Here is a 26,152-nt window from a genome sequence, read left to right on the forward strand (position 1 = left end):
CATGTTGAATTTAAGTTACACAGCATTAGAAGAGCATCAGAAGTCTAGTCAGCAACTGGGAGCAATGACCTCCATCTCCAAGGCTAAAACACATGAGCCATGCAGCTGAGTGGATGGGGAAGAAGAAATCTGATCTAATTTGATAGCAGAGATGCCGCGCACACTGAAGAACTAGATAGGAACTTTTGTCCTTGCGCAAGAAAAATGGTTGTGATGAGATGAGGTATGCTTTATAATTAGCTATGTGGGGCTAAATAAGTTTCTGAAACCAAGAGGATCAAGCAAGATGTTCAGTGATCTTGTGTCTATATGCACAAAGAAAGGCAGGGAGGGTGGCCCCAGAAGGTGGCAGGGAGGAGGGCAGTTCTGCAGGTATTTTCACTCCCATGCATGCTCCTAGCTATGGGCACGTGGATGGCAGGATGTCTCCTGAGCCTCCTGCTCTGGCACCCCTCTACCGCCTTACTTCACAGAGCTCAAATCCTCCAAGCCTTCTGCTCCAGCCATTCCACGCAACCGACCCAAAGATCCCAGCTCTCATGTCTCAGGAAAGGTAAAAATATAGGAGAAGATGTGTAGATGGCATTATAAGAAAATGATGTCATATAAAATATTAGGACAGCTGCATACAGATAAAGCACAACTGTCCTGGGATCAAAAATCTCTTTTCCAAAAAGACAAATCTCTCCAACAGCAAAATTGCATCTCTGATATACTTGCAGAATCAGATTATTCAAGAAATCTTCCTTTCTAGAGTAAGAGCACTAATATTAGTAAGACCTAAAATTTTCCAAAATGTGACAGTTACCAGAATTCTTCACTAAGCAGCCACTGAATCGTCTATGAGGTTATTTAAGACACCATCAGTAATTAAACATCAGAAACAATATGCTGGCAGAAAATAAGCTTAATTTAAGTGATCAAAACTAGGTCCATTAAAAAAAAAAATACTATTTCAGAAAGGCGTATTTCTAGTAAACTAGAGAAATTATTCCAGTCTCCTGAACGAACAAGCTCATGAAGAACTCTACAATATCTAAGTTAAGGGTGATAAAGCTATCTGGAATTTGTATCACTGGCTAAACAGACAAGCTTGAAGTGAAGGTCTGAAGCCCTTGTTGAATAATCTTCTAAACCACATTGGGGGAGGGGGGAAGAAAAAGAGAAAGGAGGGTCGGGGAGAATGATGTATTTTAGAAAATTAAGCCAAGCAGAAAAATTAAATTTGACCTGAAAATCAAATGTGGAAGAAAAGTCAGGATCAAAATGCACATAAATGAAAACTATGGAAACAACTAAAACTAATCAGGGCACCAAAATTCCAGAATCTTAATCCATTCCAGATCAACATCACTCCAGAACTGGAGCGCACACAAAAACTGAAGGTCTAGTAATAAATCTGTCAAGGTGGGACTGGTAGAACATGACTGGAACATGACAGTACTTGTATTTAAAAAAGGACAGAAATCTTCTGGGTAAGTACAGTCTATTAATCTGAACTCAACAGTATGCAAGATATGAATGCTGTTAAGGAGAAAGTAATTAAAGCTATGGAAATAAATTGAAAATTAAGTAAAAATAGAACAGGCTATTTCAAGGGTAAATTAAAAAAACCCTACTAACCTATATCTTGCTGTCATAATAAAGTGCTTTTATAGTCAAAGTGAAGTTGAACTCATTTACATGGGAAACTTCCACATGGGAAATTACCAGTGAAATTGGAAAAGATAAAGATTAGTAGGATATAATTATATAGTCATCTGCCCTTTTAAAGGGCAGTAAATTACCCTCAAAGAGAAAACCTCAAGCAAAACAGAGGCTAACAGTGTAATTTCTCAAGAGCTCACCTGAGAGTCACAACGGGCATGTGCTACTAAATTGTCCTGATGACAAGGTATTGTACTCTAATTCTCATCTAGAACTTCAGTTCTGTTACTACGCTAGAAACATTTTCTTTAAACCAGAATAAAAAAAAAAATTACAACTACAAAAAACACTGCTTAGTCCCCAAAATACCAACATAAAATGGTACTTGTGCAACTCACAATTTCCTTTTTTCCAAATGTTTGTAGTAAAACTTTTACATTAAGAACAGAGCTTGTAATATCATCTGTTAAACCTGTCCAACAGTTCCCTCGAGAGCCTTTTTTCAGCTGCTTGTAACTGCCAAAACTGACTGTTCCGTATTTTCCAGTCAAGGCATTTGCCTGATGCTTTGTACAGTTTCAGCTCAAGGCTCTACCATTTCTCTGATTAAGTTAAAAATAAAGCAACAAAAACCTGGCACTCTCATTTTCCAGCATCATGACCTTGAGTGTATCCTGCATCCCACAATTCCTATGAAATTGTTGATTTTTATTGTACAAACTCATAAAATTTTTGTTAAATACTAGGTTTAATATCAGTAAAAGCCAAGAAAATAAACGTAACAGATGAATTAGTTTGACTGTATGTTTTGGAGGGGGGTGGTGGTGTGTGTACAGATTTTTTGGTATTAATCTGAGGTATGTATTAAGGTCAAAAGGATAATCCAAGGAAATACAGGCCAGTCAGCCCCACTTTTGTTCCTAGAAAAATCATGGAGTAAATCTTCTTGGTGCACGTTTCTGGGTATATGAAAGAGAAGGTGACTGGGATCCATCAGGATGGTTCTACTGAGGCTAAATCAAAACCAACCAGCTCAGTTGTGTTCTGTGATGACTGAATTTGTAAGTATCATTCACCTCAACTCAAGCAAGGCTTTTTACTTTTTTCCTCCTGCAATATTGCAGTATCCAAGCTGGGCTGTAACGGTCTGCATGGGTGAACCACCAGATGGGCGAGTAGCTGGTTGGATGATCAGGCTTAGAGGGTTGTGGATAATGGGTCAAATTCTACATGGAGGCCAATCACAAGTGGACTACTGCTGGAATCTGTCCTGGGACATGTCCTGCTCAACATGTCTATCAATGATCTGGGAGCGGTGCCAGAGTACACTCTTGTTGAGTTTACAGGTGATGCCAAACTGGGGGGACCAGGTGATACCATCAAGGGCAAGGGCTGTCACCCAGCAGGACTTAGACAGGCTGGAGGAATGGGCTGGCAGGAGCTGCATGAAATTCAAAAAGGACAAATGCAAAATCCTGCCCTTGGGAAGGAAGAGACTCTGGCAGCAATCCAGGCTGGGGACTGCCTGGCTGGGGAGCAGCTCTGCTGGAAAGGTCCTTGTGGGTTTTGAGGTCACAAGCTGAACATAAGCCAGCAGCACTCTCTGGCAGCAAAGGTGGCCAACAGCATCCTGGGCTGTACGAACAGGAGCTCAGCTAGCAGAGGGAAGCGATTATCCTCCTCCACTCAGCACTTGTTAGACCTTCAGTAGGTACTATGTCCAGTTTTGGGATGCCCAAAAATCAGAGAATTGTTGAGAATCACAGAATATGAAAGAAACTGAAGTGAGCTCTGTAGAGGGCTACAAGGATGGTCGCATGCTGGAGCACTTATTCTATGAGGACAGGCTGATGAAACAGCAATTGCTCAGCCTGGACAAGATAAGACAATGAGAAGACCTAATAACACCATCCAAGCACCTACAAGGGCATTATGAAGATGTTTTTGAAGGAAAATTTAGTGATTAGAGTTTGAGAGCTAGGTATCAGAGACGTCCTAAGCCTGGGACAGACACTGGAGAGACCAGAGTATCTAAGAGACTCCAAGGACCAGCTACTAGACAGATGAGCATCTAAGACCAGTCACTGGAGGGATCCATACTGCACAGGCATATACATACATACATACATTTATGCCACTAACAGGCTTTCATCCCAATCAGGCAGCAGGGGGGAAACAGAACCAGGCCATTGGTGCTGTTCATGCTCACAAGGGTATTTTCTGTCCGTGTGGATCCATGTGGCTGTGTGCGCATGTTCCTACCAGGAATGCATGCCTACCCTCACCACTGGCGGACTGGGGACATGACACTGCAGCAGCCTTACCTCTATCAGATGAGCAGATGTTGTGGCAACTCCTAGCATTTGTTATAAACAAATGAGATCTACGAAAGCCTGTATAAAATCATGCACTGAGCTTGTTCAGTTTGAATAGATGTGATACCACAACAAACCACGTAATATCATTACTACTGCTACTTTGGTCCACTGATTAGGACCAAAGCAAATAACTCTCCTTTCATCCCCACTCCTCAAAAAAACAAAATACCCTCTCCCCAAAATCAAAACCCCACCATCAGGCTAACTCATCTACAGAAGATTAACTTCCAGGACCTTTATTATGTGAAACAGAATCACAGCATCACTAGGTTGGAAAGGACCTTCAAGATCATCAAGTCCAACCATTAGTCCAGCGCCACCATGTCCCCTAAACCATGTCCTGAAGCGCCACATCTACACGTTTTTTGAACACTTCCAGAGATGGCGACTCCACCACCTCCCTGGGCAGCCTGTGCCAGTGCTTGACCACTCTCTCAGTAAAGAAGTTTTTCCTAATATCCAATCTAAACCTCCCCTGGCGCAACTTGAGGCCATTTCCTCTTGTCCTATCGCTAGTTACTTGGGAGAAGAGACCAACACCCTCGTCACCACAACCCCCTTTCAGGTAGTTGTAGAGAGCGATAAGGGCTCCTCTCAGCCTCCTCTTCTCCAGACTAAACAACCCCAGTTCCCTCAGCCGCTCCTCATCAGACTTGTGCTCCAGACCCCTCACCATCTTCATTGCCCTTCTCTGGACACGCTCCAGTACCTCAACATCCTTCTTGTAGTGAGTGGCCCAACACTGAACACAGTATTCAAGGTGCGGCCTCACCAGTGCCGAGTACAGGGGCACAATCACTTCCCTACTCCTGCTGGCCACACTATTCCTGATACAGGCCAGGATGCTGTTGGCCTTCTTGGCCACCTGGGCACACTGCCGGCTCATGTTCAGCCGGCTGTCAACCAGCACCCCCAGGTCCCTTTCTGCCAGGCAGCTCTCCAGCCACTCCTCCCCAAGCCTGTAGCGTTGCGTGGGGTTGCTGTGGCCAAAGTGCAGGACCCTGCACTTGGCCTTATTAAACCTCATACAGTTGGCCTCTGCCCATCGATCCAGCCTGTCCAGATCCCTCTGCAGAGCCCTCCTACCCTCCAGCAGATCAACACTCCCACCCAGCTTGGTGTCATCTGCAAACTTACTGAGGGAGCACTCAATTCCCTCATCCAGATCATCAATAAAGATATTGAACAAGACTGGTCCCAGAACCGAGCCCTGGGGAACACCGCTTGTGACCGGCCGCCAGCCGGATTTAACGCCGTCCACCACAACTCTCTGGGCTCGGCCATCCAGCCAGTTCCTCACCCAGCGAAGAGTAAACCTGTCTAAGCCACGAGCCACCAGCTTCTCCAGGAGAATGCTGTGGGAGACACTGTCAAAGGCTTTACTAAAGTCCAGGTAGACAACATCCACAGTCTTTCCCTCATTCACTAGGTGGGTCACCTGGTCATAGAAGGAGATCAGGTTGGTCAAGCAGGACCTGCCTTTCATGAACCCATGCTGGCTGGGCCTGATCCCTTGGTTGTCCTGCAGATGCCCTGTGAGCACTCTCAAGACCAGCCGCTCCATAATCTTCCCTGGTACAGAGGTCAGGCTGACAGGCCTGTAGTTCCCAGGATCCTCCTTCCAGCCTTTCTTGTAGATGGGCGTCACATTGGCAAGCCTCCAGTCTTCTGGGACCTCCCCTGTTAACCAGGACTGCTGGTAAATGATGGAGAGTGGCTTGGCAAGCTCCTCCGCCAGCTCTCTCAGTACTCTTGGGTGGATCCATCAGGCCCCATAGACTTGTGGGTGTCCAGGTGGTTTAGCATGTCCTTGACTGCTTCCTCCTGGATTATGAGGAGTACATTGTGCTCTCCATCCCCATCTTCCAGCTCAGGGGGCTGAATACCCTGTGGATACCTGGACTGGCTATTAAAGACTGAGGCAAAGAAGGCATTAAGTACCTCAGCCTTGTCCTCGTCCTTGGAGACAATGTTCCCCGCCATATCCAGTAGGGGATGGAGGTTCTCCTTGCCTCTCTTTTTGTTGTTAATATATTTGTAAAAACATTTTTTATTATCCTTTACGACTGTGGCCAGACTGAGCTCTAGCTGGGCTTTTGCCTTTCTAATTTTGTCCCTGCTTGACCTAACGAGATCCTTGTACTCTTCGTGAGTTGCCTGGCCCTTCTTCCAGAGGTGATAAACTCTCCTCTTTTCCCTGAGTCCCAGCAAAATCTCCCTGTTCATCCAGGCCGGTCGCCTTCCCCGCCAGCTCTTCTTACGGCACATGGGGACCGCCTGCTCCTGCGCCTCTAAGATTTCCTTCTTGAAGACTGTCCAGCCTTCCTGGACCCCTTTGTCCTTCAGGACTGTCTCCCAAGGGACTCTCTCAACCAGTGACCTGAACAGGCCAAAGTCTGCCCTCCGGAAGTCCATGGTAGCAGTTTTGCTGACCCCTCTCCTTACTTCACTGACAACTGAGAATTCTATCATGTCGTGGTCACTAAGCCCAAGACGGCCTCCGACCACCACATCTCTCACCAGTCCTTCTCTGTTTGTAAACAGCAGGTCCAGCAAGGCACCTCCCCTAGTGGGCTCACTCACCAGCTGTGTCAGGAAGTTATCCTCCACAGACTGTAGAAACCCCCCAGATTGTTTCCTCTCTGCCGTGTTTTACTTCCAGCAGATGTCCGGTAGGTTGAAGTCCCCCACAAGAACAAGGGCCAGCGAATGCGAGACCTCCGCCAGTCGATTATAGAATGTCTCATCTGTCTCTTCAAACCTAGCATTTAGCATCCATTATCACATGAATTTTTAGAGTGAACTTCAGTAAGCACTAAAGGCTTATCTGAGCCAGGTGGTGAGAGAAAACAAAGGAGCTAGGGAGGTGAGGGAGCCAAGGAGCACCACACAGGTAGAGCCAGTCGTTAGAGAAGTCAGACAGACCTTAAAATGAGCAGACAGAGTCTTGATTTGCTTGAAGTTCTGTTTACAATTTACTTGCAGAAATGACATGGAAAGAAGCACCAATTACTTCACTGTGAATCTACTTGAATGCCAAAATGAAGTCATCCCAATCCACAAAATACGACATTTTAATATGGCATTTCTTGAGCTTAAAAAGCTATGACAGAAATCAAAGTCCATAGCACTAGGCTGGGTTTAGAACTCCTACCTTGCACACCACGTAAAGGAACTCCTTTGCAAGGAGTATCATGTCACAGGAAATAATCTTTTCCAGAAACAGCAAAGTGGTATCATGGAACAACTCGCATTTCGTATGTGCTGTCAGACACTGTATGGACTGGAAAACACTCCATTTGTTCACATTTTCAGAATTTAGAAAGTAAGCCTGTACATATACCAGTACAGAGACCAAGTTACTATCATTCATATAAATTATGAGAAAAAGATACAATTTACAACTTCCATGACTGCCAGAAAGCCTCGTGTTCCGGCTGAGCCGGAGCTGACAGCCTGCTTAGGAAAGGGAGCGGAGGCAACGCAGGAGTGGGGGTGGAATCAGGGGAACAAGTAAACTGGAAACAGAAGTTTGGTGATGAAATGGGTCAATAACCACAGAAACAGGTGGGAAACACAGGAAAGGGAAAGAAACAAGACAGCATATTCATAACGATCAGAAGAAGAAATAAAGAGCATGAGAACAGCTGAGGCAGATCAGATCAAAAGTCTGTTTATCCCAACAGCAGATGGCTCAGGCAAGCACATGCCCCAGATTATTCTTCCACTCACTGAGAGTATCTTTGCATTCAGCAACCTTAGATGAATTTGCTTTCAGTGAAATTGGTTCAAGGAGTAATCGAATGGTGTAAATGATTGATACCAACAACATCCTTGGTAAAGTTTAAAGTAGTATTGTTTTTTGTTCTTTCAATCTGTCACTGCTAATTTCATAAAATCATAGAATCTTTAAGGTTGGAAAAGACCTTTAAGATCACCAAGTCCAACCATCACACCAACACCACCATGCCCACTAAACCATGTCCCAAAGTGCCACGTCCACATGTTTTTTTCAACACTTCCAGAGATGGCGACTCCACCACCTCCCTGGGCAGCCTGTGCCAGTGCTTGACCACTCTCTCAGTAAAGAAATTTTTCCCAGTACCCAATCTAAACCACCCCTGGCACAACTTGAGGCCATTTCCTCTCATTCTATTGCTCATTCCCTGGAAGAAGGGACCAACATCCACCTCACCACAACCCCCTTTCAGGCAGTTGTAGAGAGCGATGAGGGCTCCCCTCAGCCTCCTCTTCTCCAGACTGAACCCCCCCAGTTCCCTCAGCCGCTCCTCATCAAACTTGTGCTCCAGACCCCTCCCCAGCTCCATTGCCCTTCTCTGGACACGCTCCAGCACCTCAACATCCTTCTTGTAGTGAGGGGCCCAACACTGAACACAGCATTTGAGGTACAGCCTCACCAGTGCCGAGTCCAGGGGCACGATCCCTGCCCCGCTCCTGCTGGCCACACTAGTGCTGATACAGGCCAGGACGCTTCTTGGCCACCTGGGCACACTGCCGGCTCATGACATGCCGGCTGTCAACCAGCATCCCCAGGCCCTTTTCCGCTGGGCAGCTCTCCAGCCACTCCTCCCCAAGCCTGGAGCGTTGCATGGGGTTGTTGTGACCCAAGTGCAGGACCCTGCACTTGGCCTTGTTGAACCTCATACAGTTGATCTCGGCCCCTCAATCCAGCCTGTCCAGATCCCTCTACAGAGCCTTCCTACCCTCCAGCAGATCAACACTCCCACCCAGCTTGGTGTCATCTGCAAACTTACTGAGGGAGCACTCGACCCCCTCATCCAGATCATCAATAAAGATATTGAACAAGACCAGCCCCAGAACTGAGCCCTGGGGAACACCGCTTGTGATCGGCTGCCAGCCGGGTTTAACGCCGTTCACCACAACTCTCTGGGCTCGGCCATCCAGCCAGTTCCTCACTCAGCGAAGAGTAAACCTGTCTAAGCCACAAGCCACCAGTTTCTCCAGGAGAATGCTGTGGGAGACGCTGTCAAAGGTTTTACTAAAGTCCAGGTAGACAACATCCACAGTCTTTCCCTCATCCACTAGGCAGGTCACCTGGTCATAGAAGGAGATCAGGTTGGTCAAGCAGGACCTGCCCTTCATGAACCCATGCTGGCTGGGCCTGATCCCTTGGTTGTCCTGCACATGCCCTGTGAGCGCCCTCAAGATGAACCACTCCATAATCTTCCCCAGTACCAAGGTCAGGCTGACAGGCCTGTAGTTCCCTGGGTCGTCCTTCCAGCCCTCCTTGTAGATTGTAATTTCAGTTACTGCCCTTTAGTTCTTGTACTGGAAGGGGAAAGGAACAGCTGTTTTCTATTCACCACTAACACGTTGTTTGTATTTTACAGAACACTATCCTTTCACCACCATTTTTCTTTGCAGGTTGAAGAATCCTGGTCTATCTCATTGTCCTTTGTACAGAAAGCTTTCTCTGTCTTTGATGATCATTGTTGTTCTCAGAAAAGATTTTTCAGAAATAGAAAGCGCGGAGTACCAGCCAGAGGTACTTGAGCAGCACTCATTCAAAGCATAAAGACACCATGGATTTATACAGTGCCTTTACCTCTCCACTTAGTTCTTCACGTCCTTCCCCTCTGTAACATTTCATATGTTTTTTTAGCCATTACTAAACAGAGCTAAAACTCTAAACAAGTACAGCTCCAAGATCTCTCATCTGAGCAACAACTTTCTTATCTCACCTTTCTGCACATCACATTAGGGTTACACTTCACTCCTCCAGCATATAGCACTTCACATATATTCCCACTGAATTTCACCTACCATTTTATTTCACAGTTACTCAGCGTTGTCAGATGATACTACAACTCTTCAGTCTATTTTAGCTTTTACTCCACTGATGTACTTTGTATCAAACTGTCACCTTTCACTGTGTTTTTCCTGATCATTTATGGCAGTGTTAAAAACAGTTTAGGTCCAGCACTATCCACCAATCTCAACATACAAAAAGGATTTTTATTGTTATTTTTGCTTCCTTTTAGCCAATCTTCTATTCACACGAAGACTCCACTGTCACCCTATTCAATATTCTTAAGCATTTGATAAGGGACTTCCCTGAATGCCTTTTAGAAATCCAAGAAATCTGTAGGAGCCAGAACTCCTCTGCCCGTTTGTGTTTTGCCTCCTTTAATGAACTCCTATGGTTTTATAAGACATTCCATCGCAAAAGCTATTTCTCCCAACAATAAAATCACATTTACCAATGTGTCAACTAACTCTATTCTTTATTACTAACAGCTTGCCCAGAACGTGTCAGGTATACAGGCCTGCAGCTCCCCACATCTCCCCTCCCAAACTTCACATTATGCTTTCTTCTTTCCTTGGCCCTTAGAAAGTCTTCAGAAAGACAGGTAACCAGCAGCTCAGCTATTTTATTACTTGAGTTCTGGTGATACTCAGAAACTTATTCCACTAACAATACAACACACTTCCTCTCCTCTGCCTTCAGAAGGTTTAGAAGATCCTACTGTCTTGGCACCTCAGATTTTCTCCCATATTCCACAGAAAGCTGTCCTACGTCCTTGTCTGAAAAGCCAACAGCCTACTTCTATCCTGGTTTAGAGAAAGTTTTTCCCTCCTGCACAGATTTCCTACACTCCTAAAATCTCAATTCCAAATTAGCCAAAATGCCCTTCTCCTGGACAATTTTGTTAACTGTGCGCCGGGACTCTGCCTCCCTGTCTAACCTTGCACATGGCACCATGAGCATTTTGGAGAATAATAGTGAGGTGGTTCCAGTCTTCAACTTTCTTTCCAACTAAGCAGAGACAACAACAAGCACACGAGGGAACAGAGGAGCGTCCACAGCAGATGACACATGTGAAGAAAGTGCCATGACCATACAAAGCAGCAGCAAATCAGCATTACTGTTACAGTTATGGATAAAGAAACATAGGATATTATACGTGACAGAAAAACAAAAAAAAAATCTCACCAAAACCAGATTTTAATGAGCTGTGGTCAACAGTTCGTACTGTCATAACAACTAGCCCAGAAACATAAATGGTGGGAAATCAGTGTGAGCAACATACTGAAAAGGCAAGGAGAGTTTTAACAATGAATTAAAGAAAGACAGACGTGCTACTGTCCGAAACACGTCAAATACAAAGTCAGATGCTCTTTGAAAATGATGCCTCACATCCAAACAGAAGTGCATCAAGAAAAAAGGGACAGCAGATATTGCAGGAAAGATCCCAGAAGTACAATGCAAACTAAAGGTCAGCTGATAAGATACAAGAAAAAAATAAATAAAAGGCTTGACAACCTGAATATAACAAAGCTATAAGACACAGGCACTATTCAGTGAAAGTAGTCAAAAGCCTTCCCTCCAACGTGTATGAACATCAGTGAAGAATTTTTATAGCGAAGAAAGTTAGCAGTGGCAAAGGAAACAGGAGTCAATAGAGTAAGAAAAAAGAAAAAGAAAGCTTCAAATGCTATGAAGAAAAGCAGATATTATGAAAAGACAGAGTGGGAACAGTACATTAAATGCACAAATTTTAAGTTTTAAGACTAGACAGGCCTGTTAAACAGGACTGTTAAATGAGGTGTCCTTAAGGTGAAAGCATCTTAACTAGCCACCTTTTGAATCAATAACTTGAGGCTTAATATAACTTCCAGAATGATATCTAGGTCTTTGTCTAAAAATATCAGAAGTTTACTCATTCCTGTATCATTTCATTCCAGTGGTTAACTACCTTTTCCACTAAAAGGTTACACTGCCATTTTCTTGATGTGTTTCAGTATTGTCTTGCTAGTTCTAGAAATAATGCTCCTTTTCTGTCCCAAGCCTGTGCTGAACTGTTCATCTACTGTAGTCTCCTCAAATCTTACCCTAATTAAATCAGAAATGTAATCTTTTACTGAGGAGATATGGTCTCTATCTTTCCCTCAGTATTTGATCTTGCGTATTTTATAGAGTTAATACATTTGTTAACAATGCTTAAGAAGTCTTAAATAACCTGTCATAGCTGCCTCTCCCCTTTATTTAACACTAATCTGTAGTCACCTGCAGCTTTGTTTCTAATCAGAGAGTTTTATAGTTACTACCAGATTAAAAAACACAGCATTTCCTGGTACTGAAACATATGCAGCCTTAATATTAATAGGTGCATGCAATGATTTCTCACTATTTTTCAGACCTTGTATATGTAGTTTAATTCAGCACACTAGTATTTCACATTATTATATTGGCCTTAAAACTAGCAAAGAAGCTTAATGATGTCGAAAAGTCTGAAGAATTACTTACGGTGACAACTGTAATGGAGATTACGAGGAATTAATTATTACCAGATAACTTTCATAAAGGGAATTTAGAGTGAGGCAAAATGACAAGACCTGAACAGCAAAATCTGGCACTGACAGTAAGATTAACTTCACAGCTTTTCAGGATGGAAATGAAAAAACACCCATAACAACAGTACACCTTGCCACTAAGAAAGATAGAATAACAAGAATTGCTGCTAAAGGACAAAACCAGTGTTTATGGATATCACCGATTCTCTACTGATACAACAGAAGGCTCGTGGAAACAAGAAAAAAGGAAGTAAGATTGATGAAAAGAGAATAAAAAAAGAGTTAAAAAATAAGAGCTGAGAAGATGGAACTACATAATGAGAAGATGCAGAGAGTGTCTCAGATGAAACAGAAGACCCTCAAAACAGAGGAAACGGCAACAAATTTGACATTACTGTCAGAAAAATAAGACCTGAAGTTTTACATTTAAAGAAGTACCCAAGCATTGCAAAACAAAGAAATGTATTGTAAAGCCTACTCAACAACAAACTCGGTATGTTTTATGGCCAGCAGATGGCATGTGTAACAAAAACATTAAAACAGGCAAGCCTCATTTCAGTATGAAGATTGCTGAATAAGCGAAAAAGTCAGCTTTCAGAACTTAATACAATAAAACATATGTGGCCAATAACAGAGACGAAGTATTTCATAAAATGGTTTGATTTGCTTGAAAATACTTACATCTTAGTTTGTCCAGTATTTTACCACCACACATTGTTGCTAACATGGCTTTCACTGAAAATACCGTCAACTTCCCATGGCCCTCACTGTGAAAAAAAATTACATGGTAAGTAATTACTACAGAGAATGATAAGTAATAAAAATACTTGAGGTCTAGGAAGGGAATGCATTAACTACTAAGATCTGCCCAAACTATGTAATATAACATTGTAACAGTGATAACACTAGCATTTTTAATACATTGGAAGAGTTAACAAGTTAAATCACAAATCAGATTTTCTTGCAGAATTAGGAAAAAAATTTATGGATAAAGAGACCACCATTTTTCCTGTTCATGCCACAACTATCCTATAAAAAAGTAGTGTTTTAATTTATTTTTTCCATTAAAATACATTTGTTCACTGCAAAGCATCTCATTTTTTACTCTGCTACCCTTGTTACTTGCTTTAAATTTTTACTCTTTCATTTAAACTCCGATGTTCAAACACACATTTCATTCTAAATATAGTACAGTAATTGACAACTAATGGAGAAGTTGTATGATATCCTGAATATACCACACAGAACAGGAATAATGTGAACATCATTTTATTCTAATTTAAGTTAATAAAGCTGCTGTGCTATCAGAACAGAAGGTACATTTAGGGAATCATTTTCTAATATCAGCAAGAGAAAATGAATTTGTCTCTACGGAAAGTATGAAAAAGCCCATTCAGGACGGTACAATATGTAGAAATAGTTACGTGTATTATTCCTGTTACCAGAAAGAAAGATAAGGATGAAATTATGAGGGAATGAAGTCTCCAGAAATGCAGAAGGAGGCTTGCTGGGTTAAAGCACAGCACAGCTGATATGAGTAACAGTTTCTCCCAGCATAGCACTGGCCCAGAAGGCATGCATCCCACCTCCCTGTCCCCTGAATTTCTCTATCATCTTTCATAGCAATAAAGACAGGAGTCAAGAGACCTTACAACATATGATGTTAGACAGCCACAGTGTGGCGATCTCAGTGTAAATCCACTGTTACTGTGAAGTTGGTGGAAAGTTAGTTTAGTGATGCCTAGGGCAAAAGAAATGTGGGTAAATGTGGGTAAAAGCTGTTGGAATTCTGAGTAATTTATTGCCAAACAGCAATGTGCTGAGTTATTATGCTTAACTATAAACAGCAACAGTGGTACAGACCGATAAACGGTCAAGGAAGTTAAGTCATATAAAAAAGGAGAAAAAGAATTAAAATACATTCAAATAACTGTAATTAAATGTATTGGACATAATTTGTACTATCATGGGAAACATGATGATGGGGAAAATACACGATGAGTGTTAGAAGAGATCTAGAAAAACTCTAGAATAATTCTGTGTGGAAATGAGATGCTTATTTAACATTTGCACTTGGACAACTAGCACTTGGAAAGTGTTAAGAGTAAAATTATTTGATGTAAATATTGGCTTAATGGTATTGAAGTAGTGACAAGGTCTGATGTCAATGACAGACGAACAACCAGATGGAGACATCAGGAAGTGACCAAATAACTTTTTTTTCCCCCCTCCCACATTCAGAGTTAATATGCAAATACCTCCTGGTAACATACACTCCATGGTGAGGTAAAGGCTCTCAACCTTTCCCAGACTGAGAAGTATCTGAAATATAATAGACTATTTCTCTAATACAAACTCAGAGTATCTTTCAAATATTCCCTCTACAGAAGAGAGGCAATCTGTCCTAGATCTACAACTGCAGAAAGATCTATGAAGAGGAATGGCGACTCAAAGACCATCACCTTGTTGATATCCAGTATCCTTTTAACTGCTAATTAAAGAAACTAAACAAAGTGAGAAAACTAAACACATTAGATATTTATTTCAAGCTATATGAAGACTATAAAGTTAACGACAAGGTAAACACCTCAGCTATCCTACTTTGTTTCTGTCTTTTCTCTTAAATAGCTTTCTCAAAGGAATAAGTTGGCACTCTCTCTGCATGTATTAAAAAAACCAGTAAGACTTGACTATATCTGAAACTGCTTGTCAGAAAAGTTCATCCTCTTCAAGCCTTGACCTCCACTTTTATTTGAGCAAATCTTACTAGCTAATTCAAACTTCCATAAGTTACAGTGTCAGGCCCCCTCCTCCTTTTCTTTTTAACAGACATTAATTTTCTCTCAAAAAAGAGTTCAGCTTTGAATTAATTTCCAGAAAAAAAAAAGTGACTGAGGCCATCAATATCTCCTCACAGGACACAAACTTATCCTTGCAAAGGTCTTTTATGGTTCCTTCGGATATTAGGCCTGCTTCCGCTGACATTCTGTTTATTAATCAAGAAAAAATCCCAAACTCCTCCCCCTGCAATCTGCTAGAGGTATAGTTATTGAGCAACTTGCCAAAATCGGTTTTTATACCAATGCTATTCAATCTACCGAATTCGCTATCGAATGGAAAAAGGGCAAAACTTTCAATATGATTTTGAAACTCCTGTAACGATTAGGAGTTCTCAGGATTGGAACTAGAACTAGGGGGCTTTTTTAAAAAGCCTGGGCCTGTGTACATGGGGCTTCTTCCAGTTGCCTGAAGAAACCCTAATCCTCTACGTCTTCCTAACCAGGAGGTCTGTAGCAGACACCCACAGCAATGATGCCCATGTCAGTCTGCCCACTAATCCTGACTCAAACTCCCAGCTGGCTCATCATCTGTCCCCAGGCAGAGCTCCATGCACTCCAGCCGCTCGCTCACGTAAAGGGCAACTCCCCCTCCGCGTCTGTCCCTCTAAAGAACCCATTGCAGCACTCCAGTTGTGCCAGCTCTCCCACCGTGTCCTCTCTAGAGGAATCTGAGCTCTCATTCCTCCTGTTTGTTCCCCATGCTGCACACAATAGTGCACAGCCACTTCAGAGGGGCACCTCATGCTGATTTCCCAGAAAAGGCCTGAGAGCTTCCTGTTATCTGAGCATAACGCTGATCTGTAGGCATTTCCTTATGTATACACATATGCCCCTTCCAGCTCTGCTGTGCCAATTACAAGGTTCCTCCTAATCGCATGACTCCACGCTTGGCTTGCCAACTCACTTTCTCATTCATTTGTTGGCCATCCTCTCCCTCCCCCTTATTGCATGCTGCTTTATTGCCAGCATAAAGTGTGGTTTGATACCTACAATTTTAAAAAGAAAAAAGAAGTTGGAGCAACTAAACCCACTGTCAAATCAAATGTGATTTCTGAAATAAATGAAATAAAGCCTGACTGCTCTGAAACAGTCAAATGGGGTCAGGGAATGAGCCGTTTACTCTGGGGTGCCAGTAACAGGGACTTTAGAAAAGCCGTGAGAGGCTATTGGGAAAAAGAGACCAGGAATAAACTGTCAAACACCCATGGAAAGCTCGGTGGAAGAAAGCAGCGAAGAACATCATACCAAAGCTGTTCGTCCTCACAACTCACCACAGATGCAGTATGAGCCATCATTTCTGCACCATGACCAGTGTTGTTCTATGGCTCTCAGCAAAGTGTTCACTGTGAGCATTTTTCATACGTACCTAACATAAGCTCTAACTTAAACATTTCCATGGGGAGGATGCTAGTCAAATCTTTGATCCCTGTACCTGCTTGGTAGAATGATAATGACTGTGTGATGTAATCACCAGCACCACCTCATCAGAAGCTACTGGACTACGTGCATTTAAGCAACCACACAGCTACCCCAATGATGCAATTCCACCGCAGATTTGTACTTTTTTTTTTTTTTTTTTAATAAAAGTCTGCCATGCTCATGAACTCCTGGAGAGGGAGCCTCAGCCCTGCCTCTCCTCTTATTCTTGGTTCTCCCATTGCACAACACAGCACAGCATTGCAGCTTCTCTCTCAATGCCCCATGCCAGATAGAGGAAGCTAAAGAGAAGCTGTTATACTGTGCTGGGATCGAGCGTGCTGCTTGGGTTCCAGAAGAGGCAGAACTTGCAGGGTTGGGGGCACTGGGGGAGAAAAACATATCTCCAACTAAAGCCTCAATCTTTTGAGACAGCTCTCCAAAACATAGCCATTTCTATTTTTAAAGTCTGTATTTTCTAGTGTGATCTGTCTCAGAATAACTAAAACCATCAGCTAACACTTACAACTTGTCTCACAACTAATACCAAATCACAACTAAACAGAAAAATACATGTTTGATTGTGTTGTCATAGCAGCCTTCCTGCTCTATGCTTCATGTTATTTTTCTCTGTCCTTAATGAGACAGGGATTGTTCTGAAGTCTTTGACTTTTTTGGGGGAAACCTAGCTTCTGATTGGTGACCATAAGAAGTCACATTAGGAAAGGATCAAGATCCGGACATTACAAACAGAACAAGTATTTGGCATATTCAGTGCTGCAGATTGTCTTGGGTAAAACTCCTCCATCTGTGACAGCTTCCTGGCCACAAGCAGTTCTTCTCTACTGCTAGGAGAGAGAGCAAAAACAGAAGATAGATAAGACTGAAATAATAGCTGATAGCTGATTTTTAGAAAGATAAGACAAAAAGTAAGACGTGCTAAACAACAGTGAAAGATGTGCAGTTGCTACTCAGAGAACCCACAGACACACACCTACTCAAGAAGATCAGCAGACCGAACCCTGAAGAAAGAGGCTGCCAAAGAAACTTATAAAACTGGACACAAGGAAATGCCTAGACAGTACCCTGAGCAAGAAACCAAGCTTTCTTCCAGCCAAGAAATGGGAATCAGCCTTTATGGGGTCACAGAATGTTAGAATAGGATCCAAGCTGACTCTCAAAACAAGGTAGCACTATAAAATGGTGTTGTTGATCAAGATTCAATAAAACACTTTCACTTTTTAAAACAGTGCTGTACCACCTTGAGGTTAACATTATGTTCTATCGCAGTCTGCAGAACACCGTTTCACTTCATATTCAGTTCAGATACACGGCTTACAGCAGTCTGCAAGTTCCAGAAGGCACTAACTCATCTTTCTTAAGAAAACAATTTTTAAGACAAAGCATTGCTGCTGTGGCAATGTACATCTCTGCAGGCACTACTATGATATTAAATATACGTGTGCGTATGTGCAACACACAATTTCATGAACTTGAGAAGTAGCATGCGGACAGTTTGTCAGAGACTCATGCAGTTGTTGGCTGCATTCATCTAACTAAAAGAGAAAATTAGTTTAAGAATATAACTAGAGGAGTTACTAGCCTGTCATATGCTGCTATCATGAAGTTGAGGAGGAGGCTGATGGATTGTTCTACACTGATTTGGTGAGTAGAAGGAAGGCGTTTGTTTAGCTGGTAGTAGATGGATGAAATGATTGTTTCTAGTCGAGACACGTTGATCTCTGTGTTATGATCCAAAGTGTTAAGGCCATTATCTCGGAAGGCTTCAATCATATTCCAGATATCTACAAGATGAACTAAAAATAAAGGAAAAAAAATTAACTTCTATTCTGTAAGGCATGCAAGTTTACTTTTATGGTACTGTTTCTGAATAGTATGTTAGCTTTTATTTTGGAATGAACAGTTACTTATTCGTATTCAAAGTGAGAGACAGAGTCTTGATATTCATACTCATAGCTTGTGTCAGCTAGTTTAAAGTAACAGAGCAGTGCCCAGACACCTTGCATACCTTTTATTCCACCCTTCAACATCTGGGTGCCCCAACAGAAAAAATACATAAAGGAGAAAAGCGATCTTCTGTCATCATGCAGTGCGTTTTAGCAGAGTTAGATATTTTCATTTGAGAAAGACATCAGCCATGTTCTAAATCCACTACAAATTCATTACAATAATTTTGAACATCCTCCTGCTGACTACTAGTTCATTTCTGAAGGAGGAACTTGATGTTCCAGTTAAACTATAACTGTTTCCAGTTGATCCAGTTGCCAAGTCCAGAGCATAATGCTTTGTAAACATAGGTCTAGAACACCAAAGCACTTCCCTAAACTACCCTGTTATATCTTAGCGCGTATCTAAGAAGTGTTAATGATGTAGACAAAAAGCTTTCCAAAACCACAGTAAGTGATCTGCAGAACCACATTAAATAATATATTTTAAAATTTTTCAAAGCTTGAAAGGTATGCATGATAGTGGGAGAAGACATCTAAGGATCAACAGTGATCCATCAGTCCAAACTGAATGTGATCCAACAGTTAAAGGACAGACTTATTTGCTAACTTCATAACTCTCTTGTTACCTTCTTTAACTTATAATAAAGGGTCTGAAGTAAGAGTGTGATCTTTAACTTTGCTTATATGAAACTTGTCTTTATATTTCTCACGTAAAAAACACACAGTGATAAAAGCCAAGCCACCTATTCACACCACGCATATGCCCCTGGATCACCATGTGGTCCAGACAAAGATCATAAAGGCACAGTCTCATCTATACCTACTCATATGGTAAAGGTTACTCAAGGCATATGCACAGCATCAGTGAATTGGGCCCAAAGTGTGCAATGTACTATAATTAGCACTTCTTAATACCTCTCTACTGATTAAGAGAGATTTTTAATTCAGAAGCGTGAATTACAGACAAGAACTAACACTTTTCCACAGGCATTAAAAAGTTGCAAGCCATCCATCAAGTTAACGGCACTGCAGGTATTGCCGCAACAGCCCCAAGAAACACAGGCATCCCGGGGTCACCTGCACCACGGAGGAGCTACAATTTGCAGCGTGCAGTTGCACACGTCCTTTACAGGACTCATCAGCAATTCTGCCCTCTTCCACACCAGACACACACTAATCCCACTTCACTGGGAGGAGGGACCTATCCCTGCATACATTGGTCTGTTCCGTTTTTTGCTTTGTCCAATTCAACACTGGTAGCAGAATGCAAAGTTGTATCACCTATCCACCCCTGCATTAATCTGTGCTTTGGTGAGCTACCCAAGGTCAAAGGACCACGGAAGAGAATGAGAAAATGTACTCTGACTAGTATGACCTGAAAGAATTCTGTACAGTTGCTACATTTCATATATGTCACCATGATCAGATCCAGACACTTTCATGCTAGTGACTGTGTTATGCATCACCAAACCCATGCCTGTGCCTACCTGTCAGGTGGTTTGCAGTACACCATGATGGAGTGAGAGCTCAAATAGCTTGAGACTGCCTGCATCCAACACTTAAGGCAACTGAAGTCAGTCAGGCTGGTCCATATATTTTAAATTTTTGAAACATTAAAGAATACTCTAGTATCTATTGAAGACAGAGTATTGGACAAAGATCGCGGCCTGTTTTTAATTACATATTTAATCTCTGTTTAAGTAACAACTACCATTGATAAAATGTTTGCTTACTCTTGCTATACTTAAAATTCACATGGGTAGAGTATTTGAAACAATCATGCATGAGAAATTTTTGAAGATAAAGAGTAATTATAACTTACGATTACATCTTTTTTGTACAAACCGCAGTTTACAGGCTGTTCGATACGTTGAAAGTCTGATGACATCAAAATTCTGTGCTCCTATGAATAAAAAAAAGTTTGTGTTTTTCTTTCCTCTATAACATTCAGCTTATCTGAGAGAATTACTTCAAAAATGGCATGAGTGTTTCTTCATATACATCATCTTTGTCACACAAACATGACAGAGATTTTCATTAGGTATCTTGTGGTAAAGTGATTTTCAGCAATTATAAACTGACCTAAGTTTGAGACTGATACAAGTACCTTAAAAAGAAGCAAGAATTAGGTGGTAGGTGGGTAAGAAAGAGGATTGCAACTGATGTTGGAAGACATGTACACAAGAGACAAAGAAAAAGGGGGGTTGTTCCTCCTACCACCATCTGCATTGCAGCCCCATCAGAACATGCTTTTGGTCTCCCAAATCAGGTAAGAGAGAGAAGAAAAAACATAGAAGAAAAAAAGTTAAAAAACAATCTTATCTTCACCAACAACCTCCCACCTCAAGATGTGTAATTTGAATGCTATTATCTATCACTAGTCTGTACCACATCTACCAGTTCCAGCAATTGCTCTGAACATTACAAACTTGGGCAACTTCAGAAAGTTACGTTAACCCTCTGCCAAACAGACCTGTGTACCTCCTATACTGATCAAATGAGATGATAAATGTTGAGGGGATGATAAATGATACTGATTTAAAGTCCAGTATCGATCATTTTAATTTGGAAGTAGCCAACAAGTCAAGTATTGAAAGTCCCATTAATCATAAACCAAAATGCCTTTTAAATGGCTCACATTTCAACACCATTAGCAGCTACGTCCTATAATCAATATAGCTCTACGGTATAGTCTGAAACAACCCAGCTGCACGTGGACAATGGCATGGATGCACATGGCTCCTGCGCCTCTTGTATTCTCACGGGAGTGCATAAAAGCAGGATCTGCTGCAGTCTTTCTTACTTCTCTCAAAAGCCAGAGAATAGACGAGTAGAGAACTGAGAAATGGGGATAAATGTGACTTACAGAATCCAGACTTCTAAAAGGTACTTAAAAACAAAAACAAAAAACCAAACCCACATCCTCCTGAAGAAAGTATCTGATTGCTATATCGGGGGGCTCTTGCTCGGAGGTGATAACTTATTCCCTCCTACACTGTGAATTCAGAAACCAACTTGCAAATACCTCATTTGAATTACCTTTGTGTACGCACCCACTGACTCACAGTTGCAAATTTAAGAAAGTATTCTTGTCTTTTAGGTATTTCATTACAATTTCACAAATACAATGCCAAAGCATCTGCACACATGCCAAAGCATCTGCTTGTTCTTATGTACTGTGTCTTGAAAGTGACACACAAGGATTATTTCTCTTCATCACTGATGTAAATCTTGAGGTGAAAACACTCTCGCAAGATCAGTGAGGAGGCCAACCAATTTCCCAACCCAAAGCTCCCCATGACAGCTTACCTAAGAGTGGCACTAGGCTAGCCAACATCTGAGGAGTGTTCTGCTTGAGAGTATGGTGCAACAAACTTAAGTGGATTATTTCACAGTACCATCTTTAGAAAACGAGTCTCTCAGATATTTCAGGAAAGTACTTGGTCAGGTAACGTAAGCTGGAGTATTCAGATCCAAGGCTACAACAAAATAGCTCATTTTGTATTTTCTATGCAATATTCTTTCAAAACTCTCAATTAGGGTGCGCACTTCTGTCTTTCAAACCACAGAAAGCACTTACACAGGCGATGAGTCTTGACAAAATGCTTTGTCTATAGAAAATATATGTATATAAAATATACATGTGTGTACATTTATATATATATGGACATTTAACAGCTACATGCAAAACCAAGAAGTAATCCATTTTCTGTTCTTACCACAAAAGCTTCAACAAGGTCATCCTCCTAAAATATCTGAAGATAAAATGGGATGTGTTTTCAAGACGGTCTATATGGCTCAGAATGACAGAATAATTGAGGCTGGAAGGGACTGCTGGAGATCATCTACGCCAACCTCCCTGCTCAAGCAGGGTCAGCGGCAGCGATGTGCCCAAGATTGTATTCAGTCAAGTTTTGAATATCTGCAAGGATATCCACAACTTTGTTCATAAAAATGTTTTTTCTCACATTCAGATGGAATTTGCTGTTTTTCAGTTTGTGCCCATTGCCTTGTACCCTGTCATTGGGTTGAGAAAAGTCTGGCTCCACCTTCTTTACACGCCTTCCATACAATAAACTCCACATGTATTCTGCAGTTCAGAGAAATCAGAATAGCTTGCACAGAATTCTTGTCTGTCAGACAGCTCCATAAGTACTACAAAACCAACAAATACATCCTCGGGTAGCATGTCCAGTGTGGATGAATGCCAAAGTCTACTCTTGTCTTACATGAACAACTATCTAAACACCTCAGCAAATTTGTATGTTGACCAACAACAAATAGTCACTGAAAGCATCAATTTTACACATCGTACATGTACTCTGTGTATGAAGCTCACCTAGAAAGGAAACATTTATGTGTTCACTTTATAGTGAAATATTCCGCCACAGGACAGGTGAAGCTTGAAGACCTTAGATTTCTCAGACTGATATGCTAAAGAGCCTTACAGAGAAAGGCAGTTCAGAATGTCTATACATCAGCACTTTCACTGATAATCAATAGCAAGAACCACAGCTGCACAGAGACACCTAGTATAATCAGATGAATTCCAAATATTTTTAATAATTTAACTAAAGCTAAAAACTAGCAAGTCACTTTTAGTACTAAATGATCACAAGACGACTACAACACTTTAAAGTGATGAGACAAATGTAATACTCTGATGCATCAGTGAAAGCATTTCTAGTAGAGAAGTACTATTGTCATTTTACAAGGTTCTAATGAGATTTCACCCTGGATATCGTGCAAAATTCAGTCACCTTTGCTCAAGTAAAACTGAATAGAGGCAGAGAAGAACAGGAGATGAGGTGTACAGCAGGGAGACTGCAGGAGTGAGCTTGTGCCATATGTTGAACAAGCCAGAAAGGGATATGACTATAAACCCAAACAGAAAGTAGGCTGGGAAGGCAGGAAGAAATACTATCCAAGACCAGTCTCCGATAAGGAGAAGCAGATATAAATTAGCCAGGAGTGAAACTGTTTCTGAAATTATAAAGATGCTTACAACCACAGTAAGAATGTTACTCTGAAATTCCTCCAAAAAAGTAGCACAAATATACTATCTGTTTTAAGATAGACCTCATCAGCCTGTAATTGGAATTATAGGACACACTTGCCTAACCTAGGAGTTGCATTCAGTCCTGTGTTCCTATAGGAAAGTAAAATAACATGATGACATGCAAACATACAATCTTTTACTACTAGCTCCACATATCTGTTTTTAAAAGGTTATGTCTCATTCCCTTAAATTATATTCTCTCTGGACAGGCGTTTGATTTCTAGTAACAACTGCAGCCTCTCTTTCAGAGAATGACCCTGTACAAAAAACAACTCCCCAAACCCCTCAAACTGTTCCTCTTCCAAGTCGTGCTAGCATTGTGGCATAATTTTTTTAAGATAAAAGGTGATCTGTATGTTCTCGTTATTTATTTTAATAGTTTTCCACGAACTCAAGATATCGCCATATATGATAAATGTGTATGTTTCTTAAAAAAGGAGCTTCACAAAACCTAGAAATTAATGACCTCCTAGACAGTTGTGACCCATCTCTTGCATTCTCCTCCTGACCAGCACCCAGGAGCACCCAGGATGCTTTTCACTAGAAATGTAAATGAACTGGTAAAACTATCAAAGCGATGCTCTCAGTAAAGAATAAATGACATTATGTCTTCAAATTTTTTACTTACTCATTTCCATGAACAGCTGTCTCTTCTCTGCCATTGTCCTCCTCCTCTTCCCACTCTCCTCAATCATTCTGAAGATAAAAACAGCAAACACTGTTTGTGCTAGAATTTGTTACAAGAGCAACTTACTGTGAACAACATTATTTTATCCCTCAACTGAAACAGTTTGATTATATTTGGTAAATGAAAAGACCAGTAAAAAGACAGACACCACAATAATGATCATATCACATAGCAGAGATACACGTTTTAGACTTGTTAAAGCAGTGCACAGGACAGGAAACATTAATTCTAACATTTTAGCTGCAAAACTGAGCGCTGCATACATATATATAGCAATATAATGTAAAAAATTCCTTTCTGTTCAAAGAGATTTTGTTTGGAAAATACAAAGCAAGCAAGACCTCTCCATGAGCAGTTGAGACAATGAAGTACAGAACCCTATAGATTTGCATGTTAGTCACTTTGGTGTTCAAAAGGAGACAGGGTATTACATTCCTTTCCCTGGCTGACAGGGATTAATAACCCACCTCTTCCCTGCCTAGGGTTTTTGTGGGGATGTTGCGTTTGGGAGTGGGGGTTGTGTTGTCTTTAAACAAAACTTGTAAGAATTAATTTAACTTTGAAACCTGATGTCTGACTTCAAATGCTATTTGTCAGGGAAGTAAAGATCTTAAATATAATAAAGGTGGAAAGAAACAAAGCGTATACTGTAGTCATACAGGCCTCTCTTTCTTAGGGAATGAGACTAAAGAAGTGACAGCACCACAGTGGAACTTACACCCCAAGGTAAGGAGGCATAGGGACAATTTAGTACCTCTTATGGCTTACTTCACTGTGTAGTCCTAAAAGACAGATGCTAAGTTTCAGTCAACTCCAGTGGGGGAAAAAAAAAAAAAGCACAACTAAATTCAGTATCAATGTAAAATTTCACTTAAAATTACTACATTATATTATTGTTTTGTTACCAGATTCACCAACTAATTAAATGTTTTTAAAATGTCTTTTAAAAAAAAAAAAAGGCAAAAATACCAAACAATTACTCTACAATTACACCAGAATGTAACTCTAAGGAAGGTAGTCAGCTCACCCTCATGCAACATGGCAGGACAGATTTCATTAGGCTTAAATGTCAACCAAGAAAAAGCAAGTCATGTCTTGGCACTTAATATGTACTCTCTGATTAACAGTTTCCCTCCGCAGTTGTCCACTGCCAATTAATTATTCTCTGGTAAAGATCTCACAACATATATTCATCCTGGAAGCCACCAAAGCCTTTTTCTTTACCTGTTCATAAAAGGAAAAAAAGCATACGGTGGTATGAAGTAATCTGCAAATACATTTTATTTCCTTATTTTTTTCCTACTTTAGAAAATCATAGACTCAGAACCAACATGCTTCTGTTCGGTTTTGTTTGTTTGTTTGTTTTGTTTTTGTTTGGTTTTTTTTTTTTTTTTAAGGAAAAACCCAGAAATTACCTACCAGAGCCCAGGTCCTACCCAGAAATTACCTACCAGAGAGAAGCCTCTCCACGAGACAGGCTTCCTACCATGCTTCTAACCAGCAAGAAAAAGCATATGGCAATGCCAGACGCGCCCACCACTCACGAGGCTGTGCAAGTAGCACAGACGGGGCTGAGGAAAGGATTAAAAGCAGAGATAAAGCAGAGTGGGAGACTAATACTGTATATGAAGAGTTGCAATTAATTTTGCTCTTGTTGGGTAACATGTATATTTAAAGTAATTATATTACCATGACATCAATCTCTCTCTTTACAGACACTTTATTGCCTTGCAGGTGTCAGGATTTGAGTTTTTTTAAGAGGTCATTCAAGTCACATGGACCACAGTCATAGAACACTATCATACATAATTCACAGC

At 41.3% G+C, this 26,152-nt stretch overlaps 1 protein-coding gene across 8 annotated transcripts in view; it reads right to left on the reverse strand.

The window, feature by feature from the left end:
- DTNB (dystrobrevin beta) overlaps nucleotides 1–24,342 on the reverse strand; it is a gene marked incomplete at its 5' end in the record, with an annotated part of 196,188 nt that extends 171,846 nt beyond the window's left edge. For all 8 annotated transcript variants that reach the window (XM_081998026.1, XM_081998024.1, XM_081998025.1 and 5 more), the window contains 4 exons: nucleotides 13,044–13,129; nucleotides 18,222–18,435; nucleotides 20,411–20,491; nucleotides 24,276–24,342. In XM_081998026.1, the coding sequence (XP_081854152.1) occupies nucleotides 13,044–13,129; nucleotides 18,222–18,435; nucleotides 20,411–20,491; nucleotides 24,276–24,342 (448 nt within the window). The remainder of the gene's footprint in view (nucleotides 1–13,043; nucleotides 13,130–18,221; nucleotides 18,436–20,410; nucleotides 20,492–24,275) is intronic.
- Nucleotides 24,343–26,152: the final 1,810 nt, after the last annotated feature.

Source organism: Phaethon aethereus, assembly GCF_964289735.1.
Source record: "Phaethon aethereus genome assembly, chromosome: 3".
Taxonomy (NCBI): Eukaryota; Metazoa; Chordata; class Aves; order Phaethontiformes; family Phaethontidae; genus Phaethon; species Phaethon aethereus.